Raw genomic sequence first — 24,727 nt, 5'->3', positions numbered from 1 at the left:
ATATATATAAATAATGTTTTACCTATTAACATTTACCTATTAACCACACAAGAAATTTCGAAATAGTCTATTTTTAGTTTATATTGCTTTGTAAGAAAAAACGAAGTTTGATTTGTTTGTACGGTCTAAACGGTGTAAACAGTATTTTTCTCTATGGCCCGGTTGACCGGACAGCTTAACTATTCATTGGGCAAAAGGTGGGATTGAGAGGTCTGGAAGACTATGAGGGAGATCTTAGCCCAGCAGTGGCAAGATTACCTAATAAATAAAACTAGAATAAAACAAAGACTTTAACGACAAACTCATTGTGTTACATTATTTGATCTTTTATGATAAATTACAAATATTTACAAAATTATCACCACGTAAATTTATTTACAAAACAGTACTCGATAACACATCTACGTCTGTAAAATACAACGTATTGCTATCCCTTTCATCACTAGCCCAACCTTTCCTTCTTGCGCGCTGAAAGGTATAAACTATACCTGTACATGCCTCACATTACATAAGAATTAGAGGTCGGTCTACCGATGAACGAGATAGCAATACATACATTGCTATCTCGTTCATACTTTGCATCAAAAATTTCCTAGGAGTACTGGCTCCAGTCTTACTTATAGCTTCATGATGAAAACAACACTCTAGTACAGTGTACAAAACAAGCAACGATATGTATCAGCAACAATGCTGCTAACCGTACTGAAGCACCGGGGAGATTTGGCTGCGCAACCTAGCTCGTCCTTACTTTTCTGTGTCTTCGACTATTCACAATATAGGATTATCGATAGTGTTGGTATTATTATCTAAATGAAATAACACAAGTTAAAAAACCGCGCATAACACCAATGTAAGAATTAATGTGTAAAACAAAGGACAAAGAAAAGCATAGAGTCCACCCTGGGGTGAATGTAGCCACATGAGACAGAACTATCCAATTATTGCCTTATGTATTATTCTCGTGAATTTTTCGGGTGTCTCTTTTGTATGAGTGAAATGGTAGACATGTCAATGTCTACTGTTTTCTATGTCGAAAGCAGAAATTAGAGCTTTGTGCGGGTTTGCATTTCACTACTACTACTCACTATCGAGTCAATTCGAGGTAAAACGCAGCGAACCAATCACATTGCGGTGTGGCTGTCGTTGCGTCAATTGCGCAATGTGATTGGTTCGCTGTATCTCACTTGGAATCGACTCGATGGTGAGATGTAAATATAACAAAGTCGTACTAAAGTGCTTTCGTAGGTATTTAAATTATTGGAATATCTTTAACTTATGAAATTATTTATTAGTGAGGATCAAGTTATTTATAAGTACTTTTTTTATTTCCTATAAATAAAAAACAACCCTTGTAAGCCCAAAATATATAAAAGCGTCCGCAACAGCCACTACCACCGTTCACCACATTTTCTTCATATTTTGTGAAAATATTTAAATCGAGTACGAAATAAATGTATTTTTTGATAATTATTGTCATCACTTAAAATGGATGAGGTAGTTAACACAATAAACATGATAATATTTAACTAATTTGGTGACTTTATTATGCTGCAATTAATTATAGTAAATATGTTTTTATAACTTCAATTATATAAAACAAAGATTATTATTTTCATGTGATGCTTACATTAGCAGAAGTAATGATCGAGTTGACACAATACAAGAAGATATGCGTAGGAGCAAGAGACGGAGAGCGGATTTCAAGCTCCAAAACTTTATAGCTATAAGGAGTTAAGAAACTAGGAATGCTATGGATATGTAGAGACTGTAGAGAGATATATAGGGAAAACGTTTAGTTTTATTATTGCTTGTTAAAGGCCACTACTTGTGTTGTTAAAATTCAACTTGTGGTTGGTTAATTCCTCAATTTGTTTGTATCAAATGTACCAAACTATCGTCCCATCTTCGATCGCGTAAAACCATAAAAAATTATACCTACACCTTCCTTAGGAATCACACTAGCTATTGGTGAAAACCGCACAAAAATCAGTCCGGTGGTTTTCGAGTTTATCGCTTTCAGACAGTCGACAATGGGACTTATTTTTATAATACGTAAGGATATAACGTGGTCCTGTAAATACAGTTTCCAAATTCAGTCTTTATATCACTTGTCAGACTAGTTTGTAATTTTTTGGAAACCACATTTTGGAAGTTAATAAAGTGCGCAATCACTTGAGGTATATTCTAAAATTTTGATTAAATGGTCTGACCCATTAGCGTATACAGAGGGCGAAGTGCGGGCTCGCATTTCGCTTCTCACTATCGAAGTGAGACGCAGCGAACCAATCACATTGCGATAGCTGTCGTTGCGTCACAACGGCGTACTGTGATTGGTTCGCTGCGTGTCTTCGAATCGACTCGATGATGAGATGTAAAGTCGCGCACATATCAACAAAATATTATCTAAAATTTGATTCATATACAGGGTGAGTTTTGAAACATGGTTACTGATGTTTCCAAACTCGCAGTATTAGAAAGCCGATATCATGAACAACAACGTTTGTTCTACGAGTTTGAATATAACCAAAAATATTGGATTTTTGAAGTTATTATTGTCCTGTCCTTATATTCGTACGTTTGTTTACGCCTTCGCGTTAGCGTCGCCCTAGCATCGCCGCGATCTACATTGAGTGTTAACATTACAACAGATAATTAAACAAAAAAATATTCCGGTATTAAAGTAAAAAAATATTAACGAATTATCAAAACTCGTTGTACAAACATCCTTGTTTATGATATCGGCTATCTAGTACAGAGGTTACTGGTGTTTTAAACATAACCCTGTATAAATATAGTAAAAAAGTAAGTAGATTTACATTAACTAAAAACTTAAAAATTGATACCTACCATACTATACTAACTCTTAATGTAAATATAAGTCATTTCATTATCTCGTAAATAAATACCGAAACTAATTAGGTACCTTCTTAATTGGCTACTTATTATAGTACTAATTTACATAAGTTTTAAAGCTCATAAACTTTGAAGCGGCGGTGGTGTAATGGTTAAGACGCCCGTGGATCGAAAGGTCTTAGGTTCGTAGCCTACTCGTGCCACATGAGTTTGTATACCAATCTGACTCATGTATAGTTTTCATCGACCACCACTTGCTTCCGGCGAAGGAAAACATCGTGAGGAAACCTGCACACTGGTTGATTATTAACTTGTGTGTGAAATGGAAAATTTAATGGCAAACCACTCCATTAATAGTGCCAAGAAAGTTGTTGTGTGTGTTTCATTCCACGTACTGACCACCAGGAATACGACTACGAGCTCAAAATATTACTTCGTTTCAGTAATATTTCTATAAAACTATTTTCATATAGCTGGTATATTGTACAACGCTGTCAGTCTCTCTAAGAACGCATTTTCCTCTCCATTCGTAATTGTTTCTGTCCTGCTCACTCCTAAAGCGCTGTACTCCTTACTCTTTTCGACATGTGTAAAAATTTGCATTTGTCCGTCTGTATTCTCGGTTCTAATGACCTTTTCCGCTTCATGATGGTCGCTAGGCCCGCCGGGCCTATAGATTGGTCTGAGTATAGCCAAATCTCTTTCTTCTTTCATAATTCCATCATCTTTGTACATTACATTACTTTTATAAGGAACATTTATGTGTTCGTCTTTGAACTCGGTATGATCACTGTATACATCTTTGAATTTATATTCGACATTTCCTTGCCTGGTATCGAACACTTCAACATTGTTGTAGTCTGCGCCCATTTTGTGTCCGTTATTCGTGACAGTGACGTTTGGGACGCCATCTTTTTTGTGAACTTTTTTTGTGACTTTGATTTTTTCTACGTTCTTGAGCGTGGCGGATTTAGTTGTCGACGCTGCGGCGTAATTTTTCGTTGGCTTCTCAGTTTTTTGTTCCAGTTTGATGTTTATAGTATTGTTCGTCTCTTCTGTCGTTTTAACATCTTTGCTTTTGGGTTTTTTGTCTTTGTCTTTGGGCTTTGGTTTGTTTTTCTCCTCGAGCCGATTCCGCATTTTCTCGTGGGTCTTGATGTGCCGCCGGAGGTCGCTAGTGGCGCGGAAACATTTTTCGCACTCTTCACACTTGTAGGGTTTGTCACCTGGGAAACAGTGAGCATAATGAACCATGATTACAGGGCAAATATTTATAAACTATCAACATCCATTCTCGAATGCCTATAGGAAGGCATTAAAGCATGTCATAATTGTTTTATGTACATATTGACACCAGTACCAGCAATCTATTTAATCTTTGAGTGTTTCCAGTTGCATTGAGGGCTGTGACACCGCGAAGCCTGTGACCATCGTATGAAATAAACCTTACAATTTTGAATGTTCGGCTGTGTCTTTACAACCGGCCGTCTGCCTGACGTCAACTCTCCTTGAGAATACTAATGTTGCCAGCTGCCAAGCTTGAGTTCTTCGTAACAACATCCACGAAACGATATAGAGTGTTCTATTATAGGGCGGAACCACACGCAAAAGGGTTAACAATAAGAAAGACCATATTATTTGCTCACCTGTATGCGTCCTCATGTGCGTCTGTCTGTAGGATGAAGCTCGGAAACTCTTGTTACAGTATTCGCACTTGTAGTTATACTCGCCCGTGTGGATTCTCCTGTGAAGGTTCAGCGAGTACTTGCGAGCGAACTCTTTGTTGCAGAAATCGCATTTGAACAGTTTCTGGTGGAGAAAAATAAATAAATATATTAGGACAAATCACACAGATTAAGCTAGCCCCAAATTTCGAGACTTGTGTTATGGGATACTAACTCAACGATACTATATTTTATAATATATACATATGTAGATAAACATCTAAGACCCGGGCCAATCAGAAAAAGATCATTTTCCATCATGACCCGACCGGAGAGCGATTTATAATAAATTATAAAATATGCTGTTATATTTATTTAACTTGAATTAATTAATTGAACCAGTTCGAATGGTGATAGCGACAGTTTAATTACATTTGCGAAACTAGAAAACCACATTTAGCTGTATGGTGGACTTATTGGTGCAAATGAAATTGACAATTTTAGAAATCAGTTTCGAAGATTACTGCTTTCACAAAAACGTATAAACAATTTATTAGACGTAGATCAGACAAATGATCACATACCTAAATGTATATTCGTGTAGATAAAGATTAGTGTAAATGTGAATTCGTGTAGATGCGAGACTAGCGTAGTGTAGTGTAGTGTAGTGTAGTGTAGTTTAGTGTAGTGTAGCGTAGCGTAGTGTAGTGTAGTGTAGTGTAGTGTAGTGTAGTGTAGTGTAGTGTAGTGTAGTTTAGTGTAGTGTAGCGTAGCGTAGCGTAGCGTAGCGTAGTGTAGCGTAGTGTAGTGTAGTGTAGTGTAGTGTAGTGTAGTGTAGTGTAGTGTAGTGTAGAACACACCTGTTTAGAATGTATCGAGGTCTGGTGGTACTTGAGCACACTCCACTGCCGGAAGGCGCGCGAGCACTGGTCGCACTGGTACGGCCGGTCGTCGTTGTGCACGCGGCGGTGCGCCTGCGCGCAACAGGGAGTAGTTGGACTTAACATTTTCACAAATATACTTTATTTTCGTGTCGAGTGGCAATTTTGGTGTCATAAACCTGTAACTATCAATTCTTCTTGTCGCGTCAGAATGGCTGTTTCGGTATGTGGGAACGCCGGTCGCTCGGTCTTTGGCCTCGATAAAAATATACTTAAAATACCACTATAAGTCTGTAGTCTTGGTGATGTATATTTTAAACCAGAAATTGATAGTAAAGACCGGGTGAAGGAGAATCAGGAATGGGTGGAAGAACTCTTGCCTATCAATCCGACACAAATAGCTAAAAATTGTTTTAAACTAAATATATAGGTATTATTAAAACAGTTTTTAACGACACGCCAAGAAGAAAAGGACCATATATGTATTTAAGAAAAGGCATATATTAATATACTTAAAAAAGTAAAATAAATAAATAAATATATTAGGACAAATCACACAGATTGAGCTAGCCCCAAAGTTCAAGAATTGTGTTATGGGATACTAACTCAATGATACTATATTTTATAACAAATACATATATAAATAAACATCCAAAACCTGGGCCAATCAGAAAAAGATCATTTTCCATCGTGACCCGACCGGGGATCGAACCCGGGACCTCTCGGTTCAGAAGCAAGCACTTTACCACTGCGCCACCGAGGTCGTCAAAATAATATTATAAAATATCAATGTCAAAATAGTATTATAAAGTCACTACATGGTATAAAACAGACTCAGTTTTATACTATGTATTTTTAACGGCTTTTAATGTGGGTTTTTTAAATAGATCATTATCATTATCTATTATTGATTGCTCAAGGTTTTGGTGTATAATTTATTATAGTTTCAATCGAGCGAAGCCGGGACAGCCCGCTAGTCCTGACTAATATCATGAATGCGAAAATATGTTCGTTTGTTTGATTTCTCATCACGCTCTATCTACTCGACCAATCTTCTTGATATTTTGCATACATGTAGTTTGAAGTATTGTGAAGGATTTATATCTTTCATCTCGGAAAATTCACGTGGGCAAAGCCGCGGGTGCAAGCTAGTAATATATCATATATATATACAATCATGATGTCATGCAATGTGTGATTGTACATTTTGTACTTATCATAATTGCATAGTATACATATAGTATAATTAATTACATAGGATACATATATATATACTCTATAATTTGTGCAATAAAGAATTATTGTATTGTGTTTTATCTTCTTCACAGTCGTATTCCTCATGACTGAGGGTCGTGGTCATTACATGGAATGAAACACACGTAACACCTTTCTTGGCATTATTAATGGAGTGGTTTGCCATTGCCTTCTCCATTTCACACACAAGTTAATAATCAAGAAGTGTATAGGTTTCCTTACGACGTTTTTTCTTCACCGGAAGCAAGTAGTGGTCGATGAAAACTACTATACATGAGTCAAATTGGTATACAAACACATGTGGCACGAGTAGGATTCGAACTTGGGACCTTTCGATCCACAGGCGGGGATCTTAACCACACCGCTACACCACCACCGCTTCTTTGCGCTTGTGTTGTATACCTATATAATAAATAACGGACCTTCAAAGCGGACATAGTGTAGAACTCCTTCCCGCAGTCCCTGCAGGTCTGCTGTTTGCCAGAGTGAGACAGCATGTGGTACAGCAAGCTGTTCCTGTGCTTGAGCACTCGCCCGCACTTCACGCACTCGAACCGCTTCGCACCTTTCTTAGACTGCGCCGGGACCTGTTCCTGCGGCGACGCAAATACTTCGATGAACGAATGAATACGCCGCTGATAAATGCAGAAATAAAAAAAAAAAACAAAAAAGTAGAAACAAAGTCGTCTGCCGCGTCTGTCTGTCTGTCTGTTTGCGATAAACTCAAACGGATTTTCATGCGGTTTTCCCCAATAGATAGTATGGTTCCTGAGGAAGGTGTAGGTGTAAGATTTTTTTATATTATTTTACATACTTTATTATTTTTTTTCAAAAATAGTTACATACCTTAATACCCGCTAACGCTTTATCAGCGTCAGTCGTCGTTTGGGTCGCATTCAATGATTGCACCGAATTAATTTGAATATTTTGAGAGCTCTGCGGCTGTATCTGTGCCTGGGTTTGCACAATATTCTGGGCATTTTGCGTTTGGTTATTTTGCGTCCGGGATTGCATCGAGTGCATCTGGATGTGTTGGGCTGTTTGAGTTTGTGCACTTTGCGTTTGGACGGCTTGCGGGGCCGGCTGTAGCTGCGCGGGAGGGGGGGGCAGCTCCTCTTCCGGCATAATGTTGTGGGTAAATTCTGTTTCTGAGCTGGGCACTTCCACTTCTAGCATCCGTTGGAGAATCTCCTCTGGAAATAAAACAATATATCTATTATTTTTATATTATGATATGCCCGTTCCGAAATGCTAGTAGTTTGTAGCTTTGGTAAATATAATTTAATTTAGAATATGACGTGAAAGTGTCCGTGAAGCCCTAATTTCTGATTAAATGCTTTTATTTTGATTTGACTAAAATAAAATGAGTCACTGTAGTTAAACTTCATGAACTATTGAACAAATTGTCTATGAGTTTAATGCCCACTGATATTTGTTCACAAAAGTGAACTCAAACAAGTGATAGGAAAACACCATAAAGAAAAAAACGTTTTTTAAAATATAATTTGTGTATCCTTATTCTTACATATTACAAAGTCATCTATCGCATCTGTCTGTTTGTTCGCGATAAGTCAAAAACTACTGCACAGATTTTCATAAATCATCTGATTTCTGAGTAAGGTTTGTGGTTAGTTTCGTATAATTTATTATGTTTTAACCGAGCGAAACCGGGACGAGTCACTAGTCTTTAAATAAATAAATATACTGAAAATGCTTGCCTTTAAGTTGCCTAGGCGCATTATCGTGGTCGTAGGGGCCGTGGTCCCGCGCGGGGCACACGGGGCAGCGGCCGGGGGACGCGGCCGGCGACGGGCCATTCGCCGCGCGCATGTACCTGGGGACAATTGGAGGATATTTATTTATTTACTAGTTGTTCGCCACGAAATTAGACCTCGCGAAAACAATACATTTTTACAAAATTGTGAATATTTCAAAAACGACTAAATAGATTTTGATGCCCCCACGAACTTGAAAATTCTATTGGCATATCCTACATACCTTTTAAATTTCATCAAAATCGGACCAACGGTTCGAAAGTTATCGCGTTACAAACATAATACATACATACAAAAAATGCATTTTTGCTCCAAGTAGAATGTTAGACCTCGCTCGCTTCGCTCAGTCGGTCAATTAAGGTACACCAACAGTATCTACATACAACATTCGACATGAAACACATAAAATTAAGCTCCTATGTAAACACCAATGACAGGTATACACAACGTTTACCATATATCAAATGAACTAAACGAATTTTATTAAAAATATAATTATAATTGTCAATTCTTGATGAGGTTGAGCAACTTTTGTTTAAAGACCTTCAAGCTATCAGTCAAATATATCCAAATTCTCCTAGATGAGACTTAACGAGCTATTTAAATAATAATAAATATATTAGGACAAATCACACAGACTGAGCTAGCCCCAAAGTAAGTTCGAGACTTGTGTTATGGAATACTAACTCAACGATACTATATTTTATAACAAATACATATATAGACAAACATCCAAGACCCGGGCCAAACAGAAAAACATCATTTTCCATCATGACCCGACCGGGGATCGAACCCGGGACCTCTCGGTTCAGGGGCAAGCACTTTTCCACCTCGCCACAGAGGCCGATATGTATTACACATACGGTTAACAGGAGCATGGCTACCCAGACTGGTTCTAGACGGCATCGGACCACCTACGAGTTTGGTGATGGATATGTTACAAGTGATCACCATCAACAGCCATTTAGACGTCCCCACAGCTAGAGGCAAGCCTTACTTGGATGGGTAAGAAGTATGGGCCGTGACCCACCACGCAGGTCCATTGCGGGTTAGCGGGTTCTTACTTCCCTCAAGGACTATTATCAGCTTTTAGGCCTCTTGTCTGGGCCCTTTCTGCGGTTAGAGGGTTTCACGACTGCAAATACAACTTTGACCAACGGTTTGACGTGAATTTTAAAGGATTTCAAGATAAATACGTTATGGAACACACATCCATTACCGACCAGTGAGTGTCTTCAATACAGAACTCAAATTCTAAACTCTATAATCAACTTATGATCATGTACGTCACTTATTGCGATGTGGCAGAATATTCCCCGGGCTACTGCTCCTGTTGCGTGAGGTTCCGCCCTACAATAGGTACACTCTATATTCTTAAGTGGATGTCGTACGAGGCGACTAATGAGTGATGTTTAAAAAATTTTAAATTATACTGACCATGTCCGCACGTGGTCCTGGTGCACATGTCCGTTCTCCACGGTGAGATGGGGCAGGATACTCCCCGGGTACTGTTCCCCATTCTCCTCTACCGACACGTGGATGCCTTCCATCAAGTCTTCTGGCTCGCTGAACTCGCCCATGTCCTCCAACTAATAACAAATATCATGTTATTTCTTTTTTACAAAACAACTAGTCGATCGCCGCGAACTTGGACCTCGCGAACACAAAAAAAATGAGCTTTTACAAAATTATGAATATATAAAAAACGGCTTAACGGACTTTTTGCCCCCACGTACTTACAATTTCTACAGGTTTCTATTGACAAACCCTACATAACTTTCAAATTTCATCAAAATCAGAGCAACGGTTCGAAAGTTATCGCGTTACAAACATACAAAAAATTTATTTTTGCCTTAAGTTGATTTGTAGACCTCGCTCGTTTCGCTCGCTCGATCAATACAGCCGTAAAATTAGCTTGTTTTAGGTATTTAGTTATGTTCCAAAGTTATCGCGTTACAAACAAACAAACAAACATACATACATACAAAAAATTTATATTTGCCCCAAGTACAATGTTAAAGCTCGCTCGGTCAAAAACTCACCTTACTACTGCTATTCTCCTTCGAATGCGTCTCACACGGTCTATGGTGCTTCTTCATCGACTTATGACATTTGGCACAATCATAATTCATATCCAACTTATCCAACGTCTCGTACAAATCAGTTTTATCGTGTTCGCCGTCTTTCTCCCCCGCCACGGAATATTGTATCTTATTGCCAGAGTAATTGAGTGTTTTATCGCTTGTCGTGTATAAGATGTGTTTGTCTATAGGCTGGAACATAGTCTTGGGGACAGTGTTTTCGAGGGAGAGCTCCACGATTGAATCGGGGAGTGTTGCCACGTTGTCCACTATACAAGTGTTTGTCATCTAAAAAAAAAGAAATAGTAAGTTTAGATAAACGTGTTTTTCTTCTGTACAACTAGATATAGATAAACTCTCCTTCGTCTTCGCGTGTTTCACGAAGCTTGGGCTTCGTTTTATACCCAGAATCCGGGGTCAGCATAAAAATTAAATCTTAAAATGTCGAAGATTTTCCAGTGTTTATGCAAATGTTCGCCTGCCTGACGTCATCCTTATTGCCTATCATAAAAAAGTATGGAGTAGGTATTTCGTTAAAATTCGCTGTCTACTCTTCACAGTCATAACTAAAAGTTTCTACTTCTTTAACTTCAATCAATACTAGACTTGTTAACCTTACTAGTTTTAAGATGTTTCTATGACAGTATGTGAATCCATTTGATATTTAATTAAATAAAGAAACAAACACAGACAGACTGTACCATTAGTCTTTCAAACTTGTCTGGTCTTCAATGTTGGCCTGAGGGCAAAATAGAAATATAGAATGTGCTAAGTGCTTTTCCTCGCGCGCAGAAGCAATCAAGGGGCGATGCGTTTAGCAACCTGTCACCATTTAAACTTAATTCCACCAATACGTCCAAACAGCTAAATATTGCTTTCGACTTTCGCAACTTCTGATTCTGTCTAATCCGTAAAAGATAAAAACGTGATATTAAATCTGTATGTATACCATTATTTTTTTATTGTTTTTATTTTCTTATGATCTTGTACCTTATCAATCCCTAGATCTGGCACGGGGACAGGATTCTCGATGATGATGGTGGAGTGCGGCTCGTAATGCTGCTTCAGATGGTGGAAGAACTTCAGCTGCTCCTCCCCGTAGAACTCCCCGCACAGCTGACAGATGAATATCGCTCTCATCTGGTTACAATACAATACAATGCAAATATTCTTTAATGTCACAACAGAAGAATTATACAAAATAATTACCTATGGCTGGTTGCCTGTAAGAGATCCCTATATGGAATAAGTCTGCGGTCGTACGTGAATCTTTCATGTATTAATTTTGTTTAATGTACTTATTTTCGTATAATAAAGTTATTACAAACAATTAAAAGATTAAAGCTGACTTTGGCATTCTCAAAACTTTTAAATTCATCTATTATTATATATTCTAATTGGACAAAGTAATGTAATTATGAACTTCAATCCTAACTAATATTATGAATGATAAAGTAAGTTTGTTTTCTTTGTTAGCTCTTCACGCTCAATCTACTCAACAAATCTTCTTGAAATTTTGCATACATGTAGTTAATAAGTGTCCTGCTGAAGCCGCGGGCAACATTAATGTTTATTATTATCGCAACACCGTGACAGGATATAGATTTGTATGTTATACTGTAGACATCCTGTTGTCTTATGTGTACATGTAAAGAGAAATTTTAACATGAAATTCCCTAAAAAAGTGACCCTGCCAAAGTACTAACTTCGTGAGCTATATGATGCGTGTCGGCCTGGACCTGCAGTTGTTCCGGATGCTGCACGGCCGCCACGAAGTTGTCCGGGAGGATCTCTTCCTGAGGGACCTCCTCTGTGCAGTTTATTACAACGATGTCCTGCGAAAATGGTAGCCTGCGATGACTTGGTGAAATTTTGAACATTTCATTACGTTCCTTCAAATTTCAACAAAGAAAATCTTATTAGTACCCTAATTTATGTATACAAGTTGTTCGCCACGAACTTAAGACCTCGCGAACACATTAACTTTTGATGAGTTTTTACAAAATTGTGAATGTATATCAAAAACGACTTAACCGATTTTGATGCCCCGCGTAAATTTCATCAAAATCAGACCAACGGTCCGAAAGTTATCGCGTTACAAACATACCTACACATACATACATACATAATTGTAAACCTCGCTCGATTCGCTCGCTCGCTCAATAATCTGTTTTAATATTTGATTTTTAAGATTTCTGAAAGGTTCTTTATTTTGAAGGATGCTATGACACTTAAATTTAAATTCGCCGCACTAACTAATACCAATACTATACGATTGATAATATAGCGATACAGTAAGTAAAACTATTTACTGCACCAAAAACACGTTACAATTTTGAACGAGGCAACGAAATAAACTTGTGTGCCTATTTAAATATTTTTGTACACTTTTAACTGACTTTAAAAAAGGTGGTTTTTGATTAATCACGTTATATATTATTTTCTGTAGTTAAATACCTAGGTATATGCTATATAGGTACTTCAACATCAGGTATATGATGCGCAATACATCCGCCGTTGTTCCTTCAGTTTCCTAAATATTCGCTTCCTGTGCAGCAAGCTCTTGTGTTTGTGCTATGTCCATCACTCGCCTCTAGGATTTATTTAATTATGTTATCTTGTGAAGTATATATAGTTGTAAGTATATATACCTGGTGCGGAGTACTGCCGCCGTTGTTCCGCTTGAGTTTCCTCGATATCCGCTTCTTGTGCGGCAAGCTCTTCTTGCTGTGTTTGTTAGCGGGAGACGCACTCGCGCCCATGTCCAACACCGGCTCCGGCTCAGGCAGGATTGGCGTGTTGTCCTGCCAAATATATATATATATATATATATATACTCACCAATCTATACTATATATTATTATAAAGAGGTAAGCGTTTATGAGTTTGTATGTTTGAAGTGGGTAATCTCCGAAACTACCGAACCGATTTCAAAAATTCTTTCACCATTAGAAAGGCACATTATTCAAGATTGCTATAGGCTATATTTTGTCTCAAAATTCCCACGGGAATTCAATTTTGCTGAAGGCGAAACAGCCGTCAGCGTTGAAAACCCAGTCAGGGTTGTCACAAAATTTGAAAGATGTGATACTGTACTGTAGGATATAAAGGGCTACTGATGACGATGATGAATGTATACATAAAATTAACTGGAATTAGCACAAACCTTAAGAATGCCCTTGGTTTTGTTAAACCAGTCGGCGCCCTGGCAGCGCTTCATGTCCTGCAGCGACGGCAGCGGCGACAGCTGGGGCACTTCTACTATTATGCTCTCTCCTTGTGGGTCCTGCAAATAAGTAAAAATAACTTTATCCTTCCACATTATAAAAGTCCCGCTGTCGTATGAACGCGATAAACTCAAAAACTACTAGACGAAATTTCGTACAGTTTTCACCAACAGGTAGTGTGTTTCTTGAAGGTTTAGGTGTGTAATTTATTATGGTGTCACCCAAGCGAAGCCGAGACGACAAGCTAATTATATTTGAAAATAAATAGAGTATGATTTTCTCACCAATGCTTGTCCATTGAAGATCCTCATAGGAGCATCAAGAATCACCGATGTGTCCATGTCCCTTACTGCAGGCATCTGAAATTGTTTCATTAAAGGAAAATGCTCGAAAAACATCCAGTATTTTTTGAAATATGACTTTTTTTATTCAATAAAAAAATCTGACCCTTTTGATAAATTTATATATAAAAATCAAAATATACTTTTTAGTTCACAGACAACATTAGACTTCTCAAATAGGTAGGAGAGAGGTGGGTCTCTAGAATATAGACTGTTAAGAAAAAAAGCCAATTAAAGATCACAAATAAAAGTAGAATAAAAAAATAAAGTTATGTTAGAGAATATGACAACTTTAACACTGGTATAACATATATACCTTATGATGTGACGAGTGATGATGGGAGGCCCGGGACAGATGCGCCACGAGCGCGGCCAGCCGCCCGTCCGTGTCCAGCAGCTCCTCTCCCCACTGCCCCTCCCCCACTGACTCGTTCACCGTCACCTGTCTTAATGCACAGGTTATACTTTATTTACCAACAGAACAATAGTTTTATTTTGAATTTTAATTTTGGCATTTTACTAAGCAACATTGTTTATTAATCAATAATTTGACAATGTTCCAGTTGATTTATTTAGTTTTAACTCTGCCTTATCATTACCACATTTATATATATATATATCTTCTTTTTTGGTAAGTCAATGCTGTTCCATTTATTTATACTGAAAAGTATTTTGAGATTTTTATAGCCACATAGGTGGATGCCATTTGGTCATCCTGTGTAGGTTAGTGCATGGGGGGCACAACAACAGGGGCTTAATTTTTTTTTTAAACTACTCACATTTTGTGAATTAGGCTTAAACCTGGCCCATTGTGACAATATTTTATTCAGCTCACCATTGACCAAACTGAGGTCTCTTACAAATTTTTATTCAAAAACAAGATTTTTAATATAATTTCCATTCCCAAATAATTTCTCAAGATACCAACATCACATTTGTAAGATTTAATATATGTATAGTATATACCTGCACATTTGTGATGTATATGCTTGGGAATGCATGACAGTGACCACTCTCCCTCCACCGTCATCTTGCACATTGATGGGGAGCCCATTTGTATCCACATGAACCTGAAAACAATTTACTGACAAGTTTAGTTTTGTTCTATTTTATCATCTGACTGAGACTATGTTCTGTAAATATTGCACAGAACCCTAGAGGACAGAATATAATATTAGCTCATTGTCACTGTAATTTCCTTTCACTCTTTTCACTTGTATCGTAGGTAGGTAATAAAAATTCGGCGTGCCTATTCAAACAATTATATTCAAGGGAATGTAAAATACAACAAAAAATAGAATGCACAACATTTAGTGACGTAAACTTATCACTATATTAAGACAAACAAAAGGAAATATTTTACTTTCTTACCTCGGCAGGATGATGGGAATTGATGTAATGAGTTACAGCTTCATCCATTTTATCCACGAGATGGGAATCCACGGTCCTCATCTTAGTAGATAATTAAAAACACGAGAGTTTATTTCATACTCAAAATATTGGTTATGATCAGATCACAGATGCTTATCTGTATTGTTTTGGTCCAAACTTAACACTAATAACACATTATTGCTACATTAAATCACTATTCCGAATAGCAGTTAGAATTACTAATTACTATTACCTACATTAATTATGTAAACGTATTTAGAACATAATTAAAATATTTTCAACAATCGACATACATACATTATTTTACGATGGGACAAAGCGAGATAGCAGATGGGCTGGCATTTCTGTTGTAGCGGTTGGCAGCATAGATTAGGTACCATAGATTTAGAAGGGCCCCGCGCGCGGGTCCATACCTTATCTCTGTAGTTTGGACCCGTGTGTATTTCTTTGCATTTCTATGTATATTGTAGGTTACAATGTATAGAGTAGTTGGCAGTACCTACTTAGCGTAGCGACCAACGAAAGTAGCGAAGCGAACGAATAGCGATCCAGCAACAAGCATAGAAATCCAGCAGGCAGCAAGCATTGTCATGAGATGGTATAGATATAAAAACATTAAATTTGTGTGAAGGGACGGGGTGAAACCGCACGCAGGCAATGCGTAATCTATATTACGGAATTTACGCCACGGGTGGTGTGGTAACGAACGCAAGCTAAATCTTTCAATGCTTTCATTTTGTGTTTATTAAAAAAAAAACAGTCAGCTGTTTTAGTTTGACATAAGTAAATTGACGTTAATGACCTAACCTTTTTTTGGTACAAATTTTCAAGAAATACGACAGAAGAAAACTAAACAAAGTCGCAGTTTTTATTGGGATTTATTTCACATGCTTGTCTTTAATCAAACCATTATTTTAGATCATCATCTACAAGGTTAATAAAAACATGTTCCGCAACAATTTGAAATATTACATCCCTAGGAATGTTGATGTAAGTTTCTTGTTATTTTGCATTATACTTTTAACCAATTGCGTATGTTCAGTTTATAAACTCGCCGAACTGTGAAGTAAGGTGAGCTGTAACAAATATGTTGTATACAACCACAACGAGTGCTGTCGAATTTCAAAAGTATTCTTCAAGATCAGATAACTATACATTTATCAACATTTCAGATCTGCCGTGGCAAACACACTAGTAAACTAGATGCTATAAGAGAGAAGATTAGAGAAGGACCGAGTTTTGCTGACTTCGTGTCTGAAGACCGGCCGAAGGATTGGGATGATTATAAGGGGAAGTTGAAGAGGGAGAAAGGAGAAAGAGAGCGCTTGAGACTTCCACCTTGGTTGAAAACTACTATACCTACTGGTGAGTAAATATGGTGAGTTTATGCATACATTTATACTAATATTATAAGAGAAAAGATTCATATATTTTTATCAGTTTTTTTTCTAACAAATAAACTCAAATTCCAGGTACTTTCTTTCTTTCTTTCTTTTCAAATCTACTAGTGTTAGCACATAAAATAAAATCTACTAGAGATTTTATTCAAGTCACCTAAAGGCATCTGCAATGACTTTTATGACTACCTTTTACTTGTGTTAGGTACTGTAAAGATTTTGATATTTTTTTTATGCTGTCCCGAGGCTTCAAAGCTTTACAGCTTCAACTGCAACTGGATACCTACCAAGATTACACAGCAAACTGCCAAAAATGTTTTTATTGTTGAAACTTAATTCTAGATAGAGGCTAACAATAAAATATTAACAAAATTGTAATATCTGTTTATAATGAGTATTTACTAATTGTTATCAAATTATGATGTGATTTCAACAAGGGCTCCTATATCTATCAACTCCATGAATGGGCTTTATCTTATCTGTGACTAGCTTTTGCCCACTCGCAAGATTTCCCCTTAGGAACATTTATTTTTATGGTATGAAATGTAAATTTCTAAAAGATTGGTTGAGTAGATAAAGTGTGAAGAGGAAACAGATAAACTTGCTTTTGCATTTATAATATAAATTAGGATTAGGACAGTACTACATGCATACTAGTGACTACCTCCATTTCAATATTTTGTTATTTCAGGAGCGAAATTCCATGACATCAAGAAACAGCTACGGTCGCTGAACCTGAGCACAGTCTGTGAGGAAGCTCGTTGTCCGAACATCGGCGAGTGCTGGAGTGGGGGCAAGCACGGCACTTCTACTGCCACTATTATGGTAATATGGCTCATTATGACGTGTGGAAGACCTGGCGGGCTGTCATTACTATTTATTAAAATGTATCATCTTCATAGTCGTATTCCTCATGGCTGAGGGTCGTGGTCATTACGTGGAATGAAACACACACAACAACTTTCTTGGCATTATTAATGGAGTGGTTTGCCATTGCCGTCTCCATTTCACACACAAGTTAATAAGAATCAACCAGTGTGCAGGTTTCCTCACGATGTTTTCCTTCACCGGAAGCAAGTGGTGGTCGATGAAAACTACTATATACATGAGATAGATTGGTATACAAACTCATGTGGCATGAGTAGGATTCGAACCTGGGACCTTTCGATCCACAGGCGGGCGCCTTAACCATTACATATATTTATATGTTATGGCTAATCTCTGAACCAATACTTGGACATTTTTCCACACTGTCAAAATTTATTGTTGGCTTTTTACATCTCAACGCTTGTGTACCAGTAGATATTATACATCATATTTATCATCGTCATATTTGTTGTTGGCTCCACCTAGCTGTAGCCTACATAGCCTCGTATTACATCTATAAGAGGATTTAGAGTGTCGTTATTCTAGGGCGGGACCACACGCAGTAGCCAAGGCAAGATAACTTAGGACGATATTAACAGATCTATATTATTTGGGATCCCTTTTTTTCGCATAAATTTTATATGCTAATTTAATTTGGCATAACGAGTTAGGCATATATTTTTTTGACATAATAATATTTTGACATACTTGTTTTTTGGCATACCTTTTCAATAAGCATAATTATAGTTTAGGCTAATGTATTTTATCATAATTTTGATTTGCATAAAGCTATAATGTAGCAGTAGGTTAGGGTGCGGCGGTATAAGCCGCCAATGCGCTTTAGAATATTATGTTTAACAATTGTCATGCTTATGATAGGTATGCGTAAAAAAAATATGCCGAAAACATTATGCCAAATTAATATTGTGCGCAACTATTATTATGATAAGTAAAAGTATGCCGTGTTAAATTAGGACATAAAAATAGGGAATCGTGTTATATATAATATCTTGCGAACTATATACAAGTAAAGGCCGGTGGTTGTCCAGTTGATGGGCGACACGTGCACCCGCGGCTGCATGTTCTGCTCCGTGCGCAGCGCGCGCGCGCCGCCGCCGCTCGACGCACGCGAGCCCGCGCGCTCGGCGCTGGCCGTCGCGCGCTGGGGGCTCGCTTACATCGTGCTCACTTCCGTCGACAGGGACGGTGAGACCTCTCTCTCTATATCTATACACATCCTCCTATATCGGTCGGGTCATGATGGAAAATTATCTTTTTCTGATTGGCCCGGGTCTTGGATGTTTATCTATATATGTATTTGTAGTCGTCTCTTAGTCAAATTTATTTTTTATTGGCGTTAGAAGTTTTCGAAATTTCGTAATGAGTGAATGTTATGCAACAAGAGTATTCCCAAAGAGATTGATATCAAACAAGCAGCTGGTACATAAATGAATTTGAATTTTAAGATATTTTTTACCCTGACTGCAGCGTTCGTTTGTAAATATAAAGTACTTCATCAATATATATAAAACTCGTTACTTTACTGAATGACTGACTGACAGACAACGCATAGCCGAAACTACTGCGCGTAGAAAGCTGAAATTTGGTGTGTAGGTTCCTAGGACTGTGTAGGAGAGCACTAAGAAGGGATTTCCTGAAATTCCCACGGGAAACGGATTCTTACTCACGTACGAAGTTGTGGGCAAAAGTTAGTTTGTATATAAACACTATATGCACTTTGTATATATACACTTCGAGTTGTACTAACAAGATATGAAAAAGACGTAATTCAAAATCTATGTTTTTTATAGATTTACCAGACGGTGGATCGGCGCATATTGCGGAGACAGTCAAAGAGATTAAAAAACAGTAAGTAATAAATAAACAGTAATCATCAATTATAGCTGTATGTGTAGCGCTGTGAGACTCAGCTAACCAATCACAGAGCGGCATTGTGACGTGACGACAACCACACCGCATAGTTATTGGTTCATTTTGTCCCACTTGGAATCGTCTCGATAGTGAAAAGTGAACTAACCTGTACTTTGACCTTTCAAATTTTTTCAACTGATTGCGTAGATATACGACAATACGAAACATGCCTGATTATAATGAGTGCTCATGAAGTTATACATAATACTGAAGCTCGCATTGCTAATAAATTTTGATGCAAAATAATCTAGGTACAATATCGGTTTAAACTCTTTGATAATAATAAATTAAGAGGCCACGAACGAAGTCAACTCAAGTTGTTCTTGTGAGAGCATGCTCGATCCTCATTTAATAATTTTTGTATACTCATAATATTTTTATGTTTGTTTGTCCGTGTCTTTATAATATTAGTACGGACAAACAAACATTATTATGTTTGTCCGTACTAATATTATAAAGAGCAAAAAAAACGAATAATCCAATTATACTTTAAATGATTTCTTTAATGATAGACTCGGATAGAATTTAGGGCTAGTATAAGTACATTATAATTCTTTTTTTGTTTTGAATTTGTAGTGAATAGCATGCTCCTCTTTATTTATTTATATTTGCATACCTATATTCGGTAAAACGTGTAGGTCTAATTCATTATGACTATTTGTACTCATGTTTTTGGCAAATAAATGTTTTCTTTCTTTCTTTCTTTCTTTCTTTCTTTCTTTCTTTCTTTCTTTCTTTCTTTCTTTCTTTCTTTCTTTCTTTCTTTCTTTCTTTCTTTCTTTCTTTCTTTCTTTCTTTCTTTTCTTTCTTCTTCTTCTTTCTTTCTTTCTTTCTTTCTTTCTTTCTTTCTTTCTTTCTTTCTTTCTTTCTTTCTTTCTTTCTTTCTTTCTTTCTTTCTTTTTCTTTCTTCTTTCTTTTCTTTCTTTCACACATCTCGTGAGAGTTTCTTTCTTTCTTTCTTTCTTTCCAAACTAATATTACAAATGCGAAAGTAACTTTATTTCACAAGAAAACACCCAGACACAAGCGTCAGAAATATTGATAGCAATGGCGGACTTATCCCATATGGAGGATCTCTTCCAGTCGACCGTTGATTCACCATTGCCTTAAACATTCCTCGAATTCTGGAAATATCGATGCGATGTGGGAATTAAACATAAAGCTGTTTCTTATACATCGACTAGCTTTTGCCTGCAGCTTCGCCCGTGTGATATTTTTCCGGGATGAAAGGTACCTTTTGTCCTTCTCCGTATTCAAACTAGTGTATAAAATTTCAAGAAGATTGGTTGAGTAGATAGAGCGTGAAGAGGTAACAAACAAACTTACTTTCGCATTTATATATATTATAAAGCATATATGAAGGAAGGATGCGAGTATGATAAAGCGAATGCAAAAAGTAGTAGTATTTTACATTTTTAGTAGTCGCCTCGTATGACATTTATGTATAAGAGGATTTGGAGTGTTCATGAGTTTTATTTATTTATTTATTTGGATCAGTACTCATAAAACTTAATCTAGGTTGACAGCATAATGTTATTTCTAAAAGTGCAACCAACAACGCTATCCACAGATTAATAAATAGAATTACTTACGCGTGTTGCTGAACAGTCAGTATTAAAGAACTGTAATAAAAATGTAACATGAGTTTTTGAATTTCTTTTCTTTATTTGCAGGAACAAAGACATACTAGTGGAATGTCTGGTGCCGGATTTTCGCGGCAATCGAGATAGCATCGGCCGCATCGCGGAGTGTGGGTTGGACGTGTTCGCGCATAACGTCGAAACTGTCGAGAGGTTGACGCCTTTTGTCAGGGACCCTAGGGCTGGGTGAGTTTAACACTGTTTGGTTTTAGTTATTTGTATTTAATAGATGCGAAAAGAAGATGGGGAAAGCCAAGAAGAGCTAACTACATAGAAGTATGTCTATGTGACTTTCCAACGTGGCTTTTCAATGATCTCCACACCAAAAATCACCTCATTTTTTAAATTTTTTTATTGGGACAAATCACACAGATTGAGCTAGCCCCAAAGTAAGATCGAGACTTGTGTTATGGGATACTAACTCAACGATACTATATTCTATAACATATACATATATAGATGAATATCAAAGATCCAGTTTAATCTGAAAAAGAACATTCCATCATGACCTGACCGGGGATCGAACCCGGGACTTCCAGTGTAGCAGTCTGGCATGATGACAATTATCAGTCAATGGAGGACGGAGGTATATATATACAAATTAGACCTTCACAAGCACTTTTCATGCCAAATTTTATACACCAATTAGCTTTAGCTTGCGGCTTCGCCCGCGTGACTTTCCACGGGAGCAGTTATTTTTGCATGATGGAAGGTGATGTGTAAGAGGATTTGGAGCGTTCTCGTTCTAGGGCGGAACCACACGCAATAGCCAAGTCAAGATAACTTGGGGATTGCCCCAAAGATTATTTATCTTCTATATCATAATCATCGTCCCAGCCCTTTATTGGCCAATGCGGCTCTCTCGATCTATAAGTATATAAATCTTGCAGATATCGCCAAACCCTGAAAGTGCTGGAGACTGCGAAGGAAATCAACCCTGACCTGATAACAAAGACTTCAATCATGTTGGGTCTAGGAGAAACTGACGAACAAGTCGAACAGACTATGAAAGGTATTTATATGTTTATCGTGCCACTTCAGTTTGTACACCAATCTGACTCACGTATTTCATCGACTGTCATCAAGGAAAACATCGTGTGGAAACTTGCACCCACTTTATTCGACTACTTGCCACTAGCCTGTTTGGATGACAGTGCATCATTATGACATGAATGACCTGATGGTGCACCCAGGAATGACTCCCTACTAGGGAACTCCTCAGTTTACTGCACGGCCATGATTTTTGCCACGCGTTGAAGATTTCTCTGGAAAAAGGTTGACCACGTGGCCAGCATAAAAACTTGTATCAAAAAGGTAAAAAGTTACAGGATTGACTGATAAATATAAATACATATAAAATATATATATTAGGACAAATCACACAGATTAAGCTAGCTCCAAAGTAAGTTCGAGACTTGTGTTATGGGATACTAACTCAACGATACCATATTTTGTAACAAATACATATTTTCCATCATGACCAGACCGGGGATCCAACCTGGGACCTTTGGGGATTTTTGAATTTATGTCACTATTAATTTAATTTTGAATACCAATTCGTCCTTAGCCTTTTAAGTCTACTTTAGTGACCAAGATAAATAAATATATTTGTATTCTTCCAGACCTTCGCGACGTTGGAGTTGACTGTCTAACCCTGGGCCAATATATGCAGCCGACGAAAAAACATCTCAAAGTCTTCGAATACGTGACCCCCGCGAAATTCAAGCAATGGGAGGACAAAGGGAACGAATTAGGGTTCCTTTACACCGCTAGTGGACCCCTAGTTAGATCTTCGTATAGAGCCGGAGAGTTCTTTATCACCAGTTTGTTGAAGGATCGGAAGGCGAAGAGCTTGTGACCGCTAGATGGCGTTGATTAAAGGTAGAAATAATTTTCGTTGTGAACGATAGATGGCGGTCATTAATGTTAGGATTTTAGGTGACAATTGTGGAATTCGTGATAAAGAATACTCGATCTAATATTCTATGTTTTATTCTATTGTTATATTAAATTTTACCAAGATTTTATGCGATATAGTCTATTCTGATAAACTTTCACATTTTCAATATTAGATTAGGAATATTTATTTACACGCATACGATGGGTCTGACGAACAAAATGTTGACGAACAAGAAGAGAACATCAAAATGTTAACGAAGAAGAAAATAAAACTTATATTGATTGTAACATTTCGACAGAAATGAAAATTAAGCAAATACACTTTTGGTAAGGACAGTGGCGCCCTGTTCTACCGCATGTCATTTACACTGTCACGGTAATAGAGGCGAATTCACAATGATTTTGAGTAGGTTGATGTGCCGTTGACTGTACTCGTGTTACAAGAAATTAATCTATTTGTAATTTTGTCCAGAATGATCCTTTTAAAAGAATAATGACTTTGTAAATAGTGTATAGTATAGAATAATCGAGATAAATATATTGTACATAATATATTGTATGTTATTGTCTTCAGATCTGTGCTGTCTTAATTACGATACCTACCTATTTATTACATTAGTTTCGGTTACAACTATACAGTAAAAGCGATGTGCCCGCCCTGTTCTCGTTTATTTCTTCCCTTGGCGAGGAAATAGAGAACTTCTCATCGGTACCACGCGAACGATTTGAAGAAAATTCTCGGGAATTTTCGAGAATATTTCCTGCCCATTTGCGTGCTTTCTCGCAAATTTCGAAAACGATATCGTGCATCGTTAGTTACATCTAAATATGAATTAATAACTCGGTTAAACTAAAAGTCGGCAATTAATATAGCTGCCGCTAGATGGCGGTGGTCATTAAGCCATGTCGCATGCCATTATACAATTTGTGAAAATCTAATAGAAAAATAAATGTTTACGAGTGAAACTGAAATAGACTTTATTTTTAAATAGCTTCAACACATTGCGTTTGTAATTTAAAAGAGCTAGCTTTATTTCAATTTGATGTTTTAATATGTAAATTATGTACCTAATAGAAGAGTGAGAAGTGTTTTTACTTACACTATATTAATATAATATTTATGCCTTCGATGTTTATTGTTGATCATATTTTTGTTAAAATATATATTTTCAAAAATATTCGATCTTTTATTTTATGAAACGAGGAGATATAATTTCGACCCAACCCAAGGACCGATTGGTTGTTATGATTTTTCGAAAACAGAAAATTTATAAAAGTATCTCCGTTATTCAGAAACTTAGCTTACTTTAAGCTAACATGTTTTGCTACTATCGCACTTAAATTTGACGTTAAAAGACAAGATTTTAAATTTTGTTATACTATTTCCCTTCAAAAAGGAGATCCACTAATGGAATCTAGTTTCGGTAAAGTTTTTCAAGGTCGACCCTGACGGTACCTCCACTTCATAAATACCTTTTGTAAGACTCTTGCCAACATGCCCGAACCACCTCATTTCTTTTTAAA

General features: G+C 37.1%; 2 protein-coding genes across 2 annotated transcripts; one reads left to right on the top strand and one right to left on the bottom strand.

Annotated features, from left to right (window-relative positions):
* Positions 1-289: 289 nt before the first annotated feature.
* On the bottom strand, positions 290-15,803 carry LOC128669295 (uncharacterized). Its single transcript, XM_053744033.2, has 16 exons — positions 15,448-15,803; positions 15,043-15,146; positions 14,393-14,522; positions 14,020-14,094; positions 13,675-13,794; positions 13,160-13,312; positions 12,215-12,343; positions 11,499-11,648; positions 10,470-10,796; positions 9,865-10,016; positions 8,371-8,486; positions 7,499-7,845; positions 7,075-7,245; positions 5,378-5,491; positions 4,500-4,662; positions 290-4,079 (listed from the first exon to the last, which is right to left on the bottom strand). The coding sequence occupies exons 1-16, from the start codon at positions 15,526-15,528 to the stop codon at positions 3,319-3,321; spliced, it is 3,093 nt and encodes a 1,030-aa protein (XP_053600008.1). The 5' UTR covers positions 15,529-15,803; the 3' UTR covers positions 290-3,318.
* Positions 15,804-16,243: 440 nt separating this feature from the next.
* On the top strand, positions 16,244-24,381 carry Las (Lipoic acid synthase). Its single transcript, XM_053744281.2, has 8 exons — positions 16,244-16,458; positions 16,641-16,833; positions 17,557-17,690; positions 18,782-18,938; positions 19,544-19,601; positions 21,338-21,490; positions 22,195-22,316; positions 22,927-24,381. The coding sequence occupies exons 1-8, from the start codon at positions 16,414-16,416 to the stop codon at positions 23,160-23,162; spliced, it is 1,098 nt and encodes a 365-aa protein (XP_053600256.1). The 5' UTR covers positions 16,244-16,413; the 3' UTR covers positions 23,163-24,381.
* The last annotated feature ends 346 nt before the right edge of the window (positions 24,382-24,727 follow it).

Source organism: Plodia interpunctella, chromosome 4 (genome assembly GCF_027563975.2).
Source record: "Plodia interpunctella isolate USDA-ARS_2022_Savannah chromosome 4, ilPloInte3.2, whole genome shotgun sequence".
NCBI classification, from domain to species: Eukaryota; Metazoa; Arthropoda; class Insecta; order Lepidoptera; family Pyralidae; genus Plodia; species Plodia interpunctella.
The sequence above is the reverse complement of the archived record's forward strand: the minus strand, read 5'-3'. Positions and strand labels throughout refer to the sequence as shown.